This window comes from Xiphophorus hellerii, chromosome 9, assembly GCF_003331165.1.
Source record: "Xiphophorus hellerii strain 12219 chromosome 9, Xiphophorus_hellerii-4.1, whole genome shotgun sequence".
Taxonomy (NCBI): Eukaryota; Metazoa; Chordata; class Actinopteri; order Cyprinodontiformes; family Poeciliidae; genus Xiphophorus; species Xiphophorus hellerii.
The window spans coordinates 8,275,342-8,295,194 of record NC_045680.1 but is presented as its reverse complement, the minus strand read 5'-3'; the positions used below and the strand labels follow the sequence as shown (position 1 = coordinate 8,295,194).

The 19,853-nt window shown below is 38.1% G+C and overlaps 1 protein-coding gene across 3 annotated transcripts in view; it reads left to right on the top strand.

The window, feature by feature from the left end:
* The window catches only part of phactr1 (phosphatase and actin regulator 1), a 35,095-nt gene that overhangs the window by 12,694 nt on the left and 2,548 nt on the right, over positions 1 to 19,853 (top strand). Inside the window, exons 1-10 of one of the 3 annotated variants that reach the window (XM_032571451.1) lie at positions 8,491 to 8,805; positions 11,909 to 12,073; positions 13,005 to 13,085; positions 14,437 to 14,562; positions 14,649 to 14,855; positions 14,925 to 15,186; positions 15,538 to 15,755; positions 16,095 to 16,251; positions 18,910 to 18,965; positions 19,045 to 19,106. In XM_032571451.1, the coding sequence (XP_032427342.1) occupies positions 8,556 to 8,805; positions 11,909 to 12,073; positions 13,005 to 13,085; positions 14,437 to 14,562; positions 14,649 to 14,855; positions 14,925 to 15,186; positions 15,538 to 15,755; positions 16,095 to 16,251; positions 18,910 to 18,965; positions 19,045 to 19,106 (1,584 nt within the window). In that variant the 5' untranslated portion in view covers positions 8,491 to 8,555. Of the gene's footprint in view, positions 1 to 8,488; positions 8,806 to 11,908; positions 12,074 to 13,004; positions 13,086 to 14,436; positions 14,563 to 14,648; positions 15,187 to 15,537; positions 15,756 to 16,094; positions 16,252 to 18,909; positions 18,966 to 19,044; positions 19,107 to 19,853 lie in introns of those variants that run through there. The other 2 variants (XM_032571452.1, XM_032571450.1) reach the window with 2 other exon arrangements.

Below are 19,853 nucleotides of genomic sequence, written 5' to 3'. Positions count from 1 at the left end.
TGGCACACATCAGAAGCATGTGCCAACCTTTGCTCTGTAGACTTTTGACAGGCCTTTAGTCTTGATCATGATGGATGGATGGATGGATGGATGGATGGATGGATGGATGGATGGATGGATGGATGGATGGATGGATGGATGGATGGATGGATGGATGGATGGATGGATGGATGGATGGATGGATGGATGGATGGATGGATGGATGGATGGATGGATGGATGGATGGATGGTCAATGTTTGTTATACATAACTGTCGAATTTAAACAAAGTTTATACATAAATGAGTTTATGTGTTGAAATTCGTAGAAAAGAAATCAGAATAGGCACACTGTTAAAGGAAAATCTCTCTAATTTACGGTAAAATACCAGCAGGTGTGGTTGCCAGAATTTTACTGTTTAATTAAATGTAAAATTCATACCATATTTATAAATATAGTATGAGTTTTTAAATTGCCAGAATTTTACCGTATGAAATTAAATTTTACAGTATTTATACAGTAAAACTGAATTCGCCTCCATAAAAATTAGGAACCACCTCTGATTTAAATATATCGTTTAAATGAAAGTGTTGTAATCTGTGATGACCGAGTTAGTTTGGGCCTCTTTTAACAATCCAGACTCACCGTAAGACCGCTTAGTGATTGAGAAAGATAACTAGCAAACCACCCTAAGTCTTGCCTCACCTGCAGGTCTGCCCATGGTGTGGTGTAGAGCTTCAGAAAGACGTAGAATCAACCTACATATGTCCAAAATAGGGGAGCATTGCGATAGCCATTAGTGAAAAACGGCCTTGTTTTTTGTTTATTTTTTAGAAATATTGTAGTACTAAATGTACTACATGTTTATAATAAATACTAAATATTTTGTATATGTTTTGTATAATCAACTGATATTTAGCCACACTTTAAATAATTTTAATGCAAGGTGTGCTTTAAAGGGTTGTTTTACTCTTCCCAACAGCAATGCTGGACAAAAGTCTGGTTTTTTTTAGAGGAACGAGAGCATGGAGTTCCTTTCCTTCTCCATTTTTAAATGTAACAAATGCTTGCACTTTTAAAAGAGCCCCATTTAATAATTTTATTGTATAAATTGTTGCAATTGTGCATCTTTGAACTAAATAATATTTTATGTTACTAATGTTATATTAAGTGTGTGTAGCTGTTTTTGTTATGAATGTGTTTTTATGATGTGGACACCAGGAAGCGTAGCAATTGTCACGGCAATGGAAAATGGGGCTCCTAATAAACTAACCTTTACAGAAGACTATGGCAGAAATATCAGATGTTTTAACAGAATCCTGGTAGCGTCCTCATATCCAGATGTGTCATGAATTCAGACAGGTCAGTTGTGGGTCTTCAACCTGCATTGCCTGCCTGCTGTGTTGAACTCCTCCTGTTCTACAGCCTCTCTATACGGTTCTTTTTCATATCTCCGCCCCCTGTACCAGACAGAAGTGCAGCCCTACTGAACTACTGTAAGAAAAACACTCATCCAACTGCTTTTTTTTTTGTCTATTTTCATGAAGGCCACCAATCATACAGGAGACAAAGAGGATGAAGAGGGGGATGACTCATACCTCTGCGATATGCCAAGTCGTCACACATTTTATAGTGATATTCACACATAAACAGACAAGCTCACACACTCTCCTAGAGGCCCTGGCGAACTGTCACTTTGTATTAGGTCAGAGCAGAGAGGGGAGGAGGGGCGTTTAGAGCTGTTGAGCGGTGAATGGCAGCGAGAGAGAAGATGAAGGAAATGTAAACCAAAAGGAAACAATGAACTTTGGGTGGCCTTTGAACTTGCAAACTTCTCTTGTTCTTTCTGTCACATCCCACCTTCTTTAAGACTGTTCCCGCTGTTTGCTGCCTGCATGTTTGTACTAGCAGAGACCAAATCAGAAGCAAGAAAACTAAAAAAAACAGCAGTTTTACTGTTTCAAACCAATCCCTGAATGGAGTTACCTAAAATATTTTAACAAATCAACCAATCTGACAGTTTAGTCTTTCTTTTTTCAGTTTAGTCTATTTATATTCTAGTCCACACCAAATGTCTTATACCTATACAGATTCTAGCCAATCCCAAGTATAATTTTCTTTTCTTTATAATCTTATATTATAATTCTCCCAGAGAATTACAATATAATTTAAAAGAACAGTTAAAAACAGACTTTTCTAGCCTTTAAGTCAACTGTCTTTAACTACTGCTAATGTATTAGGAGTGTGCAACATCCCAACATGCATTGGAGAGACCATTGTTGTCTTTACCCACATATCACTGCTGGGTTGTGTAGGGGTTGGTCTTTCACCAGCAGTCATTGGTTGGAGGTCCAGACTGGATGGATCTCCAGTCCATCACAGAGCAACACAGAGACATACATTCTGACTGAAAATGACCCATTCTTGTCTGATTATAACTTCGAGTTGATTCAAGTTTTTTGTCTTCTGTTTGCCCACCTACTTTTTGAAAACTGACCACAGAATCTAAACGGATTACACAAGAATAAAGCTGTGAAGTTTAGCCAAGCAGTATAGAGCGGCTACCTTGCTGTGCAGCCAATTATCTGCAAAACACATTAAGCTCCTTCTATCATCTATGATCGAGGGGCTTCCTTACAGCACACCCACAGTGTTGTGTTCATGTGTGTTTTAACTAGACAGCACTTCAGCAGCCCTGCAGCCAGCAAACATCTTAATCAGGGATGGAACTGCTGGTGAAAGGGAGAGGGAGAGTGATGCAGATTAAAGTCAGAAGGACTGTACCTCACAGTCATCTGGGGCACAGCAGCATATTAATCTTGCTTACATTGCCAGGATCTTAGGCTCAGATCGAAACCCAAAATTAGAAGCAGTACCATCAAATGCTGCAGGATGATTAATTTCTTTTGCCTGATAGAGAGAGATGCTCTGTTGGTACAACGCAGAGATATTTAGGGTAATCATTAATAATCATTAGAAACAGGAGATTCTTTCAATGGAGAAAGGGCAGGTGAAATTATTTTCAAGGGTCATGACAGGAAAATAACACTAAAAGTTTTGGTGTTACACTGTCAGAAAAACTCCTGATTGTCATAAGTACAAACTCCATTATGACAACAATAAACAAATTTTAAAAAATCCAGATTCAGTGTAAAAAAGAGCAGGAATCCACCGAAGTTGTTGTCTGTGCAAATACTTCAAACAAGAGTCAAATTTCCACAATTTCTGTGCATTACGTATTTATAGAAATGCAGCTGTACATTTATTTTGCACTTTCTATAAATTGTATTCAGTTTGATGAAGCTGTCAATCACTAATATGACTAACTCAGCTGTAGGTGTACTTTGTTTCTGTTAAGCAACTTTAATGTTTATCAACCTTTGTGAGCCAGTGTATTCTAAATAGACACATTTGTAACTTCTTATTACTTAAATTGTCCAGGTGTCTATGTAAGTCAGACATTTGGTCCTGCGGACTCTTGCTAACAGATAAATTGTGGTGTCACATTTGATTCCCTTGCTGTTCTTGTTTTTTTTTGTTTGTTTTATTGCAAACATTTCTTTGCAAATGTCTTGAGCCGTAAAGCAAAAGTAAGGGGTGAATGAATCTGAGTGTATTTTGTGAAACATGATGCAAGTCTTTCAACAGTAATGATGTGTATCAAATTCTCTGCACCTGAATTTCAGTAAAAATAAGTTGAATTAAACTCTTTTGCAGCTGGCAGCGTTTACCTTAAAAGCCTCGGTTAAACCATCTGACCCGAAAGCATTTAGGGTCACAGTGAGTCTGATTGGTAACAGTGCTGCTATTGATCAGGACAATTTCATTTGGCTTTTAGTGCATTGCTTGTCACAGCCAGACATGTGCCTTCTCATCAATAACTACTTTGACTGTTTTCCTTTTACAACACACTTTCCATTAAATGTCTCCAAGGTTTTTCCATTGCGGCATAAAACTACCCTTGAACCTCAACCTGTTTCCGCCAAAGACTCTGTGCTTTTCTGCTGCCTTTTCAACAGTCTTGGTCATAAGAGTGAAATGCATGTGTGTAATTGTGTATATGCAAAAAGTCATATTTCTGAGGTTGCATAACGCTCTTATAATTCTTGTTTTAATTTCATTATCAATGAAACTGCCTGAGTTGTGACATACAGAGAGTGGTAGTCATTGAATGTGTAACAAACCAACTAGATTTATAGTAAGAGGATGGTTTATGAAACAAAGTCAAATCAACACCAGAAACTGGAAGAAAATGTAAAGTAAGTGCTTTCAGGATGTTTGACTCATGTTTTCTCACAGCAGGAGGATGTTGACAGATTCAGTTCAAACATGACAAAACCTAGAAAGAAAACTCTAGAAACAACACTGAGATAACAAAACCTCAGACACAATTGCAATTATTCTTGGCAGCATAATTAAAAACAAAACCCACATAAAAATTTTAACATGTCAACAGCTTGTCAGTGACAGTGATGATAAGACATTCTTTGAGCTATTTTTACACCCTTTCTGTTCTCAGATGTCATTAAAAGGCCTTGATCTCCGAGTCTTGTTGGAGTCGTCAAGGCTGACACAGCTCCATGGAGATCATAGTTCAGGCAGGTCAAGGTGAGATTGATCTGGCTAATGTGGATCTCTAATGCAGTACAGAGATGTGAGCAGTTCCAGAGGGGAGATTAAGTATGCTGTCTGCTGGTAAAGTTAGAAAACCTATTCTGGGCTGGAATAGATGCTATTGGACGGGATGGTTTACAACCTGACAGATGTGGCAAGCTCAGTGTCTTACAGACGTCAAGTTAACTGACAGCTTTGTTTTGACAGGAACACCTTTGATCAGAGAGCTTAGACTTACGGTTCTGAGAACCCCTTAAATATTAAAAAGCTCTTCATGTGTCCACGAGTGTCTGCAGCATATTGAACTATAACCTGCCAAACATTTGAGTCCCCTCTGGTTTTTGCCCTGTTAGAGGTCTCAAGCAGATTTACTGCACCTACACAATTTTATGCTGCAGCTCAGCTTTCCCAAAATGGACAAAAACTGGATGTACCAAGAGGATTATAAAAAGAATAGAAGACATGGATAAAAATAAGAAATCATTCCGCTACCGTAACACAGAAGGCACTTTAATTATTCAACAGCGTTGTAACTGGAATATTTCTCTCAGGATGCACATCAACAGTTACCACACTTCACATTGCAGGAGTACAACTTAATTAGAGCTACTTATTTACAGCAGTGGCTTACTTCAAGTGCATTGACAATGGATTATTTATCATTACAACGTAAATGAGAAGTACTTTTCTATTTAACAGGTTTACACGTAAATATTTTAGTTATCTGTATTATATATTTGCATTTAATTAGTAAAAGAAAAACTATGACATGTTTTACAGGTAATTGGAGTTACTAGCTCTTGCCTTAATTGAGAGTAATTTCTATTCCTATGTAGAAAAAAAACAAAAAACAGCTAGATGAAGCCAAAGGAAAAAATATACTTTGCCCCTGCAGTTTTAACTAAGCGACCAGTTTAAATTTTGCCCTTATTTTGGACATTTTATCACTCATTTAAAAATATATTATATTTTACATAATTATGTCCTTTAGCTATGCAAAGCTTGTCCACTATCTTTAATGGGACCCCTGGTAAAATTGTGTATAATCACAAAATCAACCTTCTTTCATGGCCATTTCGCTGCCTAGTCTTAAACTTTGTTAAAATTGTGTAGTGTCAGCTAAAACCAAGAGAGCATGAAGGAGAATCTTGAGAATGCAATAAGTTAAAGAAAAATGTAGAAAAACAGGTATATTTTTAAATTTCCTAATCAGTTACTACTTGCCGACTACAAAATATAGGCTTTGTAAGTTAAAGGAGACCTGAATTAAAGCAATGCCGCAGGATCCCTCCTCTGCAGAATTGCTAGCTTTATGTGGCAGTATAAGTTTGAATACCTCTATAAAAATGGAAGAATTGATCTCGAAGCGGGAATCATAGAAGAGTGATTCAAAGCTCAATGAACCAAGACCACAGCAGACCTCATCGGGAGAAGGAAGTAGAGCCAGAAAACAGTGGACAGCTTCCACAAGACTGGATGTCAGCCTTTCTCTCAAAAGTATCCAATCTCCTTTGCTGGGTCAATGGTAGGATGTAGAAGGAGATGGATAGATGGATTAAGACCTCATCCAAAGTTATGTGGACGCTGCACTGGTCTGTTGTGAGGAAGAAGGCTCTGAACTAACAACACGACCTGTGAACATACCAGCCTATCTACTGTACATTCAGACTCTCACCAATGATCAAAACATGGATCATACCTAAAAAAAAAAAGTTTCCAGAGGAAATGGATAGAATTAGTTTCCTCCATGGCAGTGGGCACCCTTCAGGGTAGGTGAGTTGTGTAATCCAGGGGTAGTTGGCATTAAAGCCAGTGCTCTTTTGCATCAAAGTGATTTCTTTCCGTTTTTCATGTAATCATAAAAATAAAGTAAAAAACTAATCTTCTCTAATTGTCCAACCTTGAGTTTGAAGATAACAGGCAAACCTTTGATTTGAGCACAGTCACTCTAAAACCTTTCTGTGCCAGGAAAGACTTTTAACAGTACTCAGCTAAAGTGAGGACAAGGTCTGATTTGATGGGGAACAAGGACCAAATACAAGGAACCATAATGGCTCCTTATCTCTAAGAGTCTCTCAAGTCTCTTCAGAGTCTTACTCTGATGACTTGCCTGATTTATTTCCAGCAGCTCTAATAGCTCTTACACAGGTGTGATTCTCATGAGATACAGTACTGTCAGTCTTTCCTTGCAGAGTGTATAGACCTGCTGATGTGCGGGTGAGACCAAGACTTTATTGATCAAGCTCATAAGATATGTTACTCTGGTTTACAATCTCCTTTTGACTGGAGGAGCTGCATTTTGCTTCAAAATGAGACCTTTGAATAAGCAATCAAGCAATTGCTCTTTGTTTCTTATGAATTCAGACCTCATTTACTTCACTCAAGCACTCTGAAGCGTCTTTCTCCCTTAGAAATATCCTCCTTCTGCATTTCTATCTTTGCCTTAATGGTTGAGATGATTGCAACTTGTAGCTGTATTCTTTTGTACACGCTGCAATACATTGTATGTTACTGGTTTTCCTTTTTAATATAAAAAGCATACTGTGCAAGCTTTCAAAGAAAATAACAATCAGCATGACGTAGCCACAAAACAATATTACTTATATATGTGATGTGTGTTTTTCATGTACATGACAGATTGTGTTTGAAAGATGACAGGTATAGGAAATTATTGGAGGTTGTCTGCAGTCTGCACCCTGCAGCTCAGTCTGACAGACAAATCAATGAGTTTCTCCTCTTTACTTTAACTGAGCTCCACCTGCTGGCAGAAAATTGTAACTATGTCTAACAGACCTTTACTAAATGAATTTCTACATTTAGTTTGTTTTTAGCATTTTTGCCATATTTATAGGTAGTGCCACATCCTAAACACTAATTCCGGTTTTATGCAGCAATAACTACAACCAAAGTACAGAAGGACAATCTAAAAGACAGAACCTGCTTCGAGTAGAAAAAAATAAATAAGTTTACTGTAAGAAACTTTTCCCTTTCTCTGTGGCTACGTATGATTTTAAAGTTATATCCTCAAACATCTTAAAACCTTCCTTTAATAGCATTTAGAATAGAATAAAAACAGCTTTACTGTCCAGCAAAGGGAAAATTCAGGTTAACCACATATAAAGGTTCACAAAAAATAATTGAAGTGTTAAAACAATATATTTAAAACAAGGTCAATAAGAACAGCAACAAAAATAATATACAGTACAAGACTAAGATAAAAAAAAAAAGTATTGTGTTGTTAGAAATGAGAATATTGGACTCAAAATCTAAGGCATGTGCATATAACCCAGATTAATTTTCTAAAAATGCACATAAAGTTCTGCGATGGATGGGCGACCTGTCCAGGGTGTATCCCGCCTCTCGCCCGAAATGTCTCACACCGGCGAGACATTTCGATAAGCACCGGCACCCCTCCCGACCCCACTGTACATAAAGTTCACATTCTCTTTAGCTTTTCAACAGGTTTTGTTTTAAAACTTTAGCAATATTCAGATGCTAGAGAATTATTGGCTATTACTCGCCAAGTTGCAGTGAAAACGGAAAGAAAAGACTTTCAAAATAAAGCAAAGGACGCTGAATAACGCCCAAATTATATTAGAATTTAAGAAAATGTACAATTTATCACAACAATGTCTATATATGTTATAATACTATACAACCATTGCGGGGAAAAATACATTATTTGGATTTATCTTACTAAAGACACAGTAAGAAATTTGTTTATTTTGGCAACCTTTTAAATATTTTATCTTTTTACTTCATTGTCAGAGTTTTAATTTATTTTGTTTATGTGTTGTTGTGTTTGTCTTGTCGTGTTGGTGTTGTGGTCCGCTACCGGTGCTTTTATTTTGTAGTACATCTAACTGGAAATCACAGTTTATGATTGTTAACTTGTTACTGTTGGTTGAAGCTGCAGACCGTTTGAAATCCCTTTCCACTCCTTTCGGCTGCGAGGGCTTCGCGATGCCTTTATGGTCTCGATTCGGTCCGCAGATTGACACTTCATGCGCGGCGAATCCCAGTGAGGAAACGCAAAAGCAAAGGGAGAGGATGGGAACATTCTGCCTGGACAAAATGAAGCCCCGCAGGCTTTGCGGGGACCGGACTGAAGCTGCTGTAAACAACAACATCTCTCCGTTTATGATCCGATGCCAGATCGGTAAAGAAATCAAACATATCTGCAGCAACTGTAGAGGAGCCGAGCCTGTAGATGGTGAGGAAAAATACCGCTTTTAACTTTCTATGAGGTATTTGAATCAGTATGGTTTTATCCTTTACAGCCCGCCATCCCCAAATCTTTCTCCCCTGTTTATCTGCAATTACAATAAAACCTAGTCGAAGATTCTGGTTTTGTGTTGAGTTTTGCTTCCCACTTTCTGTTCCCTGGTCCACCTCTAAAAGCAGAACAGTGTATGAATCTTTATTGCATCTAGATCTGCTGCACTTCTGTTTACTGTTGGGACTTACTGTACGTGTCCACTGACCTGTGGGAGGTTTTCTGCTAGAAAAATTATAGGTGCTATTACTTTATCAACATTGTTTTTAGTCATCTGCTATTTTATTGTTTTGTATTTGATTTTAATTTGGAGGTCATTCCCCATTATTTTTGTGTGCATTTTTAAAACAATGTCACATACAAGTAAACTATATTACACTAACCTACACATTAAAATGTGTAGGTTATAATGACGTCAAAATTCTATAAGTACCAGACATCTAGTCTGTTTAGGTCAGTAATATATTTGGTGATGTTTGTGGTTTAATTCAGCAGAAAATAGGGGAGCATCTTATTGTTAATAGGTTAATAGGCAACTTTTTCAGCAAAACCATATTGTTGTTGTGCAGCCCTTTTATACATCACATATAACAAGAACACACCTTCCAATAAGTTCCACTTTATCTTGTCAATCCAATTAATATCTTCTCAAATGTTTTGGGGATCATGAGAATATTTTAGAGGGAAATGTTTTGCTGGTGGTTTCAGTTTCAAGCGAAGGATGCAGTGCTTTAGATGTTTTGATCATTTTTGGCAGAGTGGCCACTCGCATTTTTTATTTACTTTGGCTAACCGTTACAATTAGTTTGACAATCATATAAGTGACAAAAAATAATCTGTAAGAGTGAAAATATTTTTTATGGTACTGCAAGCTATGTTGCAGATAGAAGTTAGTTAGGATTTTAGTTGGTTTACTTAGTGAGGAAGACAAACAACCACCACTTGTTCTCTCATCCAGTTCAGTTCACTTTTTCTTTACATCTTTTCTCTTTTGATAAGCGAGCATCTCAGTTTTGAGATACACAGAAAGCAGTCAAATGCATTGCCAAATTTAATGTTTAACATGCTTAAAATATTGCTACCTATTAAAGTTATTCAGATACAGGATTTTCCAGAAATCCTGGCTTATGTTGGTAAACAGTGCAATTGTTATATTGAAAGAAAACAATTGTAGATCAGCTAAGAAGGATTTCAGGGATTATCTGATGATGTAAAATATTATTTTAACATTTATTTATTAGTGATGTCAGGCTTCTACTGACAGATACTGATTAATGTTCTTCTTTATGGTTGGAGCTTTACATGTATTATTAAGCTTTTTAAGCATTATCTGAGTTGTGGTAAACTCAAAACAGTGAGCACCAAAGTAGCATGCTGATGCATTTTACAGACAGAAAAAAGTGGGGGTTTTCATTTTGATTCTTTTAATGAGCAAAGTAAAAGGACATGTTTTTTGGACTTGAGTTGCTTATCTCTTCTCAGACGGACCGAGGGAACATTGGACCATTTTAATCACAATAATTAGGGCATTAGTTGTATTTTCAACCAAAGAAATTTTATAAATTGAGTCTTTACTGACTAGCAGTAACAAAGTTGTGCCTAAAGATCCTGTTGGTTATGATTCTTTTCACTCCTGAATGGTTAATTGGTCAAAGTTCTCTTGATGTTTGCTACGTGTCTCCAGAACCAGATCTGAATTGACGTCCCTCTTGCTTCAAGTTCACCTCGGGTTTTGCCTTCTCTGCAGCTGCTTACTGGTTTACAGTAACTTTGTTTTTCCATCTTCCACATCATGTTCAGATTTTAGTTGCTGTTCTGCTGTTTGGAGCTGTCATCTAAGATAAATCTGTTGAAAAAAAGCTCAGGATTCAGGAAGGAACATTTGATCAGAGCATTTAAATTCTGCTCTCGTTTCCCAGTTATTGATTATTTTATAAATCAGATGCACGGCCTTGAGTGATGCTTGAGTGATTGTTGCCTGACAGCTGGCAGCAGGAATAATCCCACTGCAAACATTTCAGTGGATCTTGGCACAACCCCAGAGGGAGTTATCCATTTCCAGTACACAGATAAAAGCAATAATTATTCTGTTTGGGGTGGAAATATCAATTTGAATTTCATTTGTCTCTGATGAATGGTCAGGGTCACTGTAGAAAGATGGATCAGTATCAACATATAAGCTCTCAGGAGTTTATTTGTGTGTGCATCTTTGTGTGCTGACATCCACTCTCGCCTCTCAAACGTTCCTCTGCCATCCATCGCTCCCAGCTCCCGGGTCATGTCCTTTCTCTGCAGAGGCTGTTGTATCTAATGGGAAATGTGTCGTTTCAAATGGAAAACCTCTGCCTGCTGTATACAAATTCTTTCCCAGAGGAGCAGAGGGGTTCCAGCTAACTGAGACTTTCTCTGATGACCTGTTTCCTTCTTACAAATAGTTTCTGCTGATGAAGACCATGTCTGCTAACACCTGGGATTATCTGGTTTTCCAAATTGTGTATTAAGAATGGTTATTGTTGGAATAATCAGCCAAAAGAAAGTTTTATTTTATGTTTGGAATGAAAACAGAAAGCAAAGTGATTACATATAACTCCCCTGCAGATAATCTGAGTTTACTGAGATTTATAAAAGCAGATGAAGACCTTAATGGTGTGTGAGGTGTCTTAAAGCAGGAAACTAAAACTCCCTGAGATTTTGAAGGCTGATCTACTGATTGTGTGTTTTTATATGGCTGATGTTTAGTTTTATTTTCTGACCTTTGGGAGGAATATCAGAAAGAAAAATGTTAATTTATGTAACTAGAAAAGCTGTCTACATAAAGTTTTTATTTTATGTTTGGAAAATGTTTACACAAACACAAATTATCTTACCTGCCTCTATTGATGGAAACCTTCCTTTCCTCAAATCTTTCCACCTTCTTCTTTTGACCAAACTTTTTCTTCTTTCTTTTCTTTCTTCCTCTCTTCTTTCCTGCTTTAGTTTAATCAACAGCTATTGTCCAACAGCTTGTCTTTGACTGTATCTTTTCATTTTGCTGTTCCAGCAGAGGAAGTGGAGCGGCTGGCATCGATGCGCTCTGATTCTCTGGTACCAGGAACCCACACGCCTCCCATCCGCCGGCGGAGCAAGTTTGCCACTCTGGGACGCCTGTTTAAACCCTGGAAATGGAGGAAGAAGAAGAGTGAGAAGTTCAAGCAGACCTCTGCAGGTCAGAGCTGAAGCAGAATGAACCACAAATGCTTTATTTTCTCCCCTCTGTATATTAACAAATGATGGATATCTTCATGTTGTTAATAGCAACAGATCCACAGAGCTCTGTGGAATGGTTTTTGAGGTTAATGCTGTAGAGGAACTCTGCTGATGTGACATGGTGATTATGTAAACTGTCGAAGCACAAAGGTCAGGTCAGTTTCGATTATCGGCACCTGTTTTAACCAGCAAACCATCATTGAGTTCTGGCAGCCTTTGAAAGTTTATGAAGTTTTGAAAAAAATTTATTTTCTGCTGTTCTATTTCTTAAGACTTGTCAAAAAAGTCTAACCTTGCATAGAACTCACAGTTTGAAAAATGAAACACTGTAACACAATTACCTGTAAATTAAAGGGCAATAAAACCAAGCCCATATCATCACTCCTCCATCACTGTGCTATGCTATACAGCTGGGATGAGATGAATGCTCTGATATGTGGGAATCTCCAAACATATCAGGATAACATCCTAGGAAATGATTCATATGTGCTACAATATTCACCCTGAGAAACAAAAAGGTTGATTTGCATTCAGGAACAGCCGCTGTTGCTGCTTCTCAGCTGGATAAATAGCTTTACATCCTGTTCTCACTGAGAGAAACAAACATACGGCAGTCAAGCTGCTCCCCAGTTGTCGCTGCAGATCAGTTTTCATCTATCATCTACCTGCTCCTCTGCATCCAAGCACAGAAAGTGCATCTAATTAAACACATACAGTATCTGCACACACAGGTCGCTGCATGATGTGTCCACCATGTTCTTTATATCTGCAGTAAATCCGTTCTGATTTACTATTTTACTATTGATGATTTTACTCATAATCAATAGTATCACTTTCAGTTGTAGTTTGATTGTTGATTTTACACATGATGGTTTGTTTTGTTTCCTCAGTGTTGGAGAGGAAAATGTCTACTCGCCAAAGCAGAGAGGAGCTCATCAAGAAAGGACTCCTGAAGGAGGTTTATGAGAAAGGTAAGAATGTGAAACTTTTTCTAGGTGCTTTTAAGCATTTAACAAACTACAATAAATTGAGTTCTTATGTATCAGACTACAACAACATTCTAGTTCTTAACCACATCAACAAATTAAATAAACATAACAGCACTTATGGTATTATTTTGTCTAATAATAATCTGATTGTCAAAACTTTTTCCACTAAAGCTTCAGCTACTGGACTGTTAGCCTCATATTTGACTCTAGAACTCCTTTGGCTCCACCAGGAGTTTGTGGTTGATTGGGCAGCTGAAAAACAAGCCCACATCATCAACCCTCCACCACCATGCTTGACTGTTGGTATGATGTGGTAATTGTTTCAAACCACACAGGTATTCCAGATCAGTTAAAGGCCAAATCTGTAGGACCGTTTATTCTTGCTGATGACCACTTGATGAATGTTTCTATCAGTGATATTAATATTTAGAAACATCTGGAAGCTACTCAGCCAGTTGATGGACCAACCAGACATACAAAGTCATTTAGGTTTTCCAAATAGCGCCTTAGTTTTTGCTGTGCGTGTGAACAGAAATAAAACTGGAGGGGACAACTGTCGACACGCTGTTGTACCTCAGTGGAACAAGCTTCCTGTGTTCTTAGGTTGATTTGAGAGTCTGAACTCATTGAGCAGCTGAAGACACTCTATTGGAAACATTCTTTTCCCTTAGATTTGTTTTTAATATAATTTTATGTTTGTGTTTATCTTCCTTATTTGATTTATGTTGTCTTTTTAATCGCGTGTTAATCCCATGTTTTGTTCCTTCTTTGTGAAGCTCTTTGTGAGTTACTGTATAGCTGCATAGTTGCAATATAAATACCTTTACTTGCATACCAGTCATGACGCAATGTAATATGTCTGAGGTATTACCTTGGGATTAAACTCCCTTTTTTTCAAATATAATATATTTGGTTTTAGCATGAAGCTTGTACTTCCCATACATTTATATTTACAGTCATAATTTTGACAATATTTTATTAACGCGTTCATTACATTATGCTTAAAAAGGCATGACAGGCCATAAGTCTTTGTTGGGTTAAAAATGTCAAAACGCGCAGAAAAAAAGAGCTGCCTATAAGGGGAACTATTATTGAATTCCTTTTAATAACTTTTCCATTGAAACTTTATATTTGAATAAACTTTATTTTCAAATTTTGATATTCACAACTAAAAGTTCATCAGGTAAAGTGATGTGAATGTAATACATGGTGAACTAGCAGAGAGAACTTAAATTTGTGTATCTCCCAATACACAATGTAGCAATTGTGTATTGGGAGATGAAAACAGCCTTTCTAAAGCTTTGGTTACTATTTTCTGTCTTTTCCTCTGTAGATGGGTCATCCTCTCCAGTTCTCAGGGAGGAGGTGAAGATGGAGAACGGTCGCTCCCCAGCGCTCAGCTCTATCCCATCTGAACCTGAAGGTCCAGAGCTGATGGAAGGAGCGACAGCCGCTGTAGGTAGGAAGCAAAACCTCTACCGTTGTTATCTGTTTGTTTTTGCCAAACATAGCGCCCTCTGACTGCTTGCTGTTGTTATTTCACAGCTGGATGTTTGGAGTTTCAAATGCAAAGTGAGGGTACATGTCAACCAGACCAGGGCCAGAACTCCAGCCCAACTCCACCCACAAAGGCCTCGGCAGCATTTCCTGCTGACGGATCAGAATCCCCCCGCTCAAGACCTCCTACGTTACACAAGCAGCCGCCTGCTCTTCCACCCAAACCTTTCAGCAGACTCCCCAATCACATCACAGGTAAGCTCTTCTCTGTGCATGAATTGGCGTCCATGTTTCTCTTTCTGCTACTTCCTCCTCCTTTTGCAGACGGCACCCCTGTGAAGTTGCCATGCATGTCAGCCAAGCTGTCTCCTCCTCTACCTCCGAAGAAGCTCCTGATCTCCATTCCCGCGGGGAGCATGGAGCCCTCTCCTCTTGCCTTCCAGAAGTGCCCCGGCCCACCCAGCCACACTGGGATGGGCGGACACTCGCTGCAGTATGGGGCGCTGCCGGTATCCCTGCACCCGCCCAGCAGGATCATAGAGGAACTCAACAAGACGCTTGCCCTCACCATGCAGAGGTTTGAGAGGTGAGGACGTAGTAGCCATAAAAAAAATCTGTAAATGTTCAACTGCATGAAAATTTTCTCTCCTTCAAGACTTTCCTATATCAGTTTGATAAACTTTGTCTCAGAAATATCAAATCCACCCATGAGCTTCTTGTGCTTGTATCCAAATTTTTTTGTTCCTTTTAATTCAAAACTCTGTTGTAACTTTTGATCCAACTTAATCCGGGTGAAACTTTCTGCTGCATTTTCTGTTTAACTCATTGAATAAATGAACTTTGTCTGTAATCTCCGACTGAGCTGTTATCACATTATTACTTAAGCATTTATTTACTTGGCTGACCTCCGACTTCTGACCCACTCACTTTATTGCAGTTCCATGATGCACACTGTTCCTGCCATGATGATCGAGTGCGACGACGATAAAGAAAATCTCCCAAATGAGGCCGACTACGAAGAGCTGCCTGGCATGTACAGGGACGAGGAAGAAGAAGAAGAGGAGGAGGAGGACGATGATGATGATGATGATGATGAAGAAGAGGAAGAAGATGATGAAGATGAGGAGGAAGAAGATGACGATACACTGCTTACAAGTAAGCCGCTTTCTTTTCACCCTTCTTGAATTCTAAATAGAGATTTGTGTGCTTTGCTAATAATCAGCATTTAATTTAATAAACTAGATTATTAAAAGTAAAAATATTACTGGGAAGTACCCAAAGGAAGAACTCTCAAAGGGGAAAAAAATATGAAGGACAAATTTAGAATGTTGTTCGAAAACTTTTCACAATGTAAACAGGAAAAATAAGCTGAGCTTCCAGCATCTTGCATCTTAGTCCTGAACATGTAATATTAACAATGGAGAAAAAAAAACAAAAAAACGCCTAGTCTGAATCTGCACTCTTAAGTGACATTCTTACTTTTTTCTGCTGAAGGTACGCTGGCCATGAAGGTTTTACGGAAAGACTCTCTGGCCATCAAGCTCAGTAACCGTCCGTCAAAGAGGGAGCTGCAAGAGAAGAACATCCTGCCGATGCAGTCGGACCAGGAGCGTCTGGAGTACCGGCAACAAACCGCCACCAAACTGACCAGGTGAGGCTCCGACTCAGAGTTTAATCAGTGTTTACTGAAAGACAAGAGAGAGTGATGACTCAAATTGATAGCATAGAAAGTGAACATCAGTGTGCAGGGTTGGGAGAAAAAAGGTGAGTCAGTGTGGAGTTAGAGGTTCAGTGTGTTGCTGTTACTGACATCTAGTGGTCCAGTTGGAGGTTGCAACATCACTAGATGATTCCACATTTTCTAAACAAGGGAAAAATAAGTATACCCATAGGTAAACTGCTAAAAAAAAATGATTCAGCAACTATTTCCTTTCTGGTAGGCAATACTAATTGTTTTTTTTTTTCTGCTTTTACTATATCCAACAAAAAAGTATGTGTCTGTTCTTTGCTTGACATAACATCAAATTTTTTTAAGTAACATCCGACACTGAACTGTGTGCTTCTATTTCTAACGTTCATGCAGTTGAGCCCAATTCATGCCAATTACAGATTTAGATTCTATTTCCATTCAATAAGTTGGTTTCTTAAGAAACAAACAAATAACAGAATTACTAAGGGGTGTTAAATTTGAAATAAATATTTTTTTTTCTGCGTTTCTCTACTTTTTAGCAAAAATATTGCATGGCAAAAGTTTATTTATACATTTTTTATTAATCAATGGAAAATTAATTTTTGTAAACAAATTCTTTTCATATGGTTTTATATTTTATGTAATAGGACATCTATCTATACCAGGGGTCTCAAACTCCAGTCCTCGAGGGCCGCTGTCCTGCAACTTTTAGATCTGCGTCTGCTGCACCACACCTGAATAGAATAATTAGATCATTAGCAAGGCTCTGGAGAACTGATCTACACAAGGAGGAGGTAATTAAGCCATTTCATTCCAGCGTTTTTTGTACCTGTGGCACATCTAAAAACTGCAGGACAGCGGCCCTTGAGGACTGGAGTTTGAGACCCCTGATCTATACATTAGTCTTTTTTATATAGAGCTAATCTTACATCCTCATACTTCAAAGCTACAGTGATGGCACAGTATGTACTTCACTAACAACTAATCTGTTCTTGCTTCTTTCAGTCTGGTTTTCGTGCTCACCACAGCACAGAGACCGCCCTGGTAAAAGTGTTCAATGACATCCATATAAATACGGACTGTGGCAGAACCACAGTGCTGGTTCTGTTGGATCTCAGTGCAGCTTTTGACACTGTTGACCATGACATATTACTGAATCGACTGGAGAGTTGGGTCGGACTCTCCGGTCCAGTGCTTAACTGGTTTGAATCCTACATAAAGAACAGGGATTTCTTTGTTTCAATTGAAAACTTTTCATCAAAGAGGTCAAAGGTCACATGTGGGGTACCCCAAGGTTCAATCCTAGGACCCCTTTTATTCAATATTTATATGCTCCCACTAGCTCAGGTTATAACAGGAAATAATATTAGCTACCATAACTATGCAGATGACACACAGCTCTACATTACGATGTCACCAGGTAACTCAGAGCCCATCCAATCACTGAACAGATGCTTAGAACAGATAAATGTGTGGATGTGCCAAAACTTTCTCCAGCTGAACAGAAACAAAACTGAAGTTATTATTTTTGGACCTAAAGAGGAACGATCTAGAGTCAATGCACAGCTTCAGTTATTACAACTGAAAACCAGCGATCAGGCCCGAAACCTGGGAGTAGTGATGGACTCTGACCTGAACCTCCAGAGCCACATAAAGACAGTTACAAAGTCGGCCTTCTATCACCTGAAGAACATTTCCAGGATTAAAGGACTAATGTCTCAGCCAGATCTAGAGAAACTCATCCATGCGTTCATCTTCAGTCGTATTGATTATTGCAACAGCGTCTTCACAGGTCTGTCCAACAAATCAATCAAACAGCTGCAGCTGATCCAGAATGCTGCTGCTCGCATTCTCACTAAAACCAGGAAGATAGAGCACATAACACCAGTTCTAAAGTCCCTCCACTGGCTCCCTGTAGCTCAAAGAATAGACTTTAAAATACTGTTGTTAGTTTATAAATCACTGAACGGCTTAGCACCACAATACATTAAAGATCTGCTTTTATTGTATCAACCTTCCAGACCTCTCAGGTCTTCCGGTTCTGGTCTGCTCTGCATCCCCAGAACCAGAACCAAACGAGGAGAAGCAGCTTTCAGCATCTATGCACCACGAATTTGGAACAAACTTCCAGAAAACTGTAAAACAGCTGAAACACTGACTTCTTTTAAATCTCAACTGAAAACCCACCTGTTTAGAATTGTATTTGAAATGTAATCAATTACAAATTTATTGATGTAACTTGACTTAATGATTGATTCTATATTGCATTGTGATTCTGTGTTTGTTATGATGTAAAGCACTTTGAAATGCCTTGCTGCTGAAATGTGCTATACAAATAAAATTTGATTGATTGATTGATTGATTGATTTCATCTCTGCTGATGTTTCATGGTGATCTGCATTTGGTCATCTTCAATATTATATAGCAGTTTACGCTGTGTTGTAAATGTTCTATTTGATCAAAGAACATAATAGGAGTGTTTATTAATAATTTATTTTCCATTTCTTTTTTATTCATCCTCCATAATTTATAATATTCCTTCTGAAATCAGAACTTGTGGTTCTGATATTGCAAACCAGCATGTGAAAATTAAAGTGTAGACTTTTTCTTCCTTTTCAGGCGGTTGAGTCAGAGGCCGACAGCAGAGGAGCTGGAACAGAGAAACATTCTGAAACGTAAGTGGCTTTGCAATTTCAGTGACAGGCTATTATTTATCGCTTGCGTTTGGACGTGTTTGTTCTGTGTTGCTTTCAGCTCGAAATGATCTGGAGGAGCAGGAAGAGAAAAGGGAGATCAAGAGACATTTATCCAAAAAGGTAAGACAGGCTGAAAAACTACTATTGGTATTCTACAAACCTGATTAGATGAACCTGGTTTAACCTATGCTGGGTTTTTTTGGCCGTGTAGATTTTCTAAAGTAGATTTTAGATTTTCAAAGGCCGACTCGTTAAAAGTGGAAAAATATCAACATTTTACGATTCAATACTTTGTGACATAATATTTAAGATGTGGACATTTTTGTACAAAGTTAGTAATAAAAAACGGTGGAGTTCAGTAAACAGACTGGCCTTAAAATAATAAAAATATATTTAGTATTTCAAGCTGAAATAGTTTTAAGACGGAGATACTTAAAATAGAATATCTGCACATAATATTTTAATATCAGTTTTGAGACAAATTCATTAGGATTTTAAAGAACACCTTAACAATCAAACACAGTCAGAGGTCCATCAACTCTTGCGTATTTATTACAGCTGTTGTTCCAATTTAGACCAAAATACTGTTCAGTTAAATTATCTTACTATTTAATGAGAATTTAGACTGCTGCTTATTTTCACTCAGAATAAAAGCCAATCTGTTAACCTATTTTAATTTTATACTTTTTGCTTGAGATGATTGACCGTCCAAACTTCGCACGTTCAACCCCAAACATCTGGAATCAACAAAAGCTACATGAATTACCTGTCTTTCATAAGAGCTCCCTGGACTCAGGTGTTGAAAAACGTACTGATAAACTGGTTCTTCCTTTTTTGACAGACAGGCACAGAAAGGACAAAGACAAA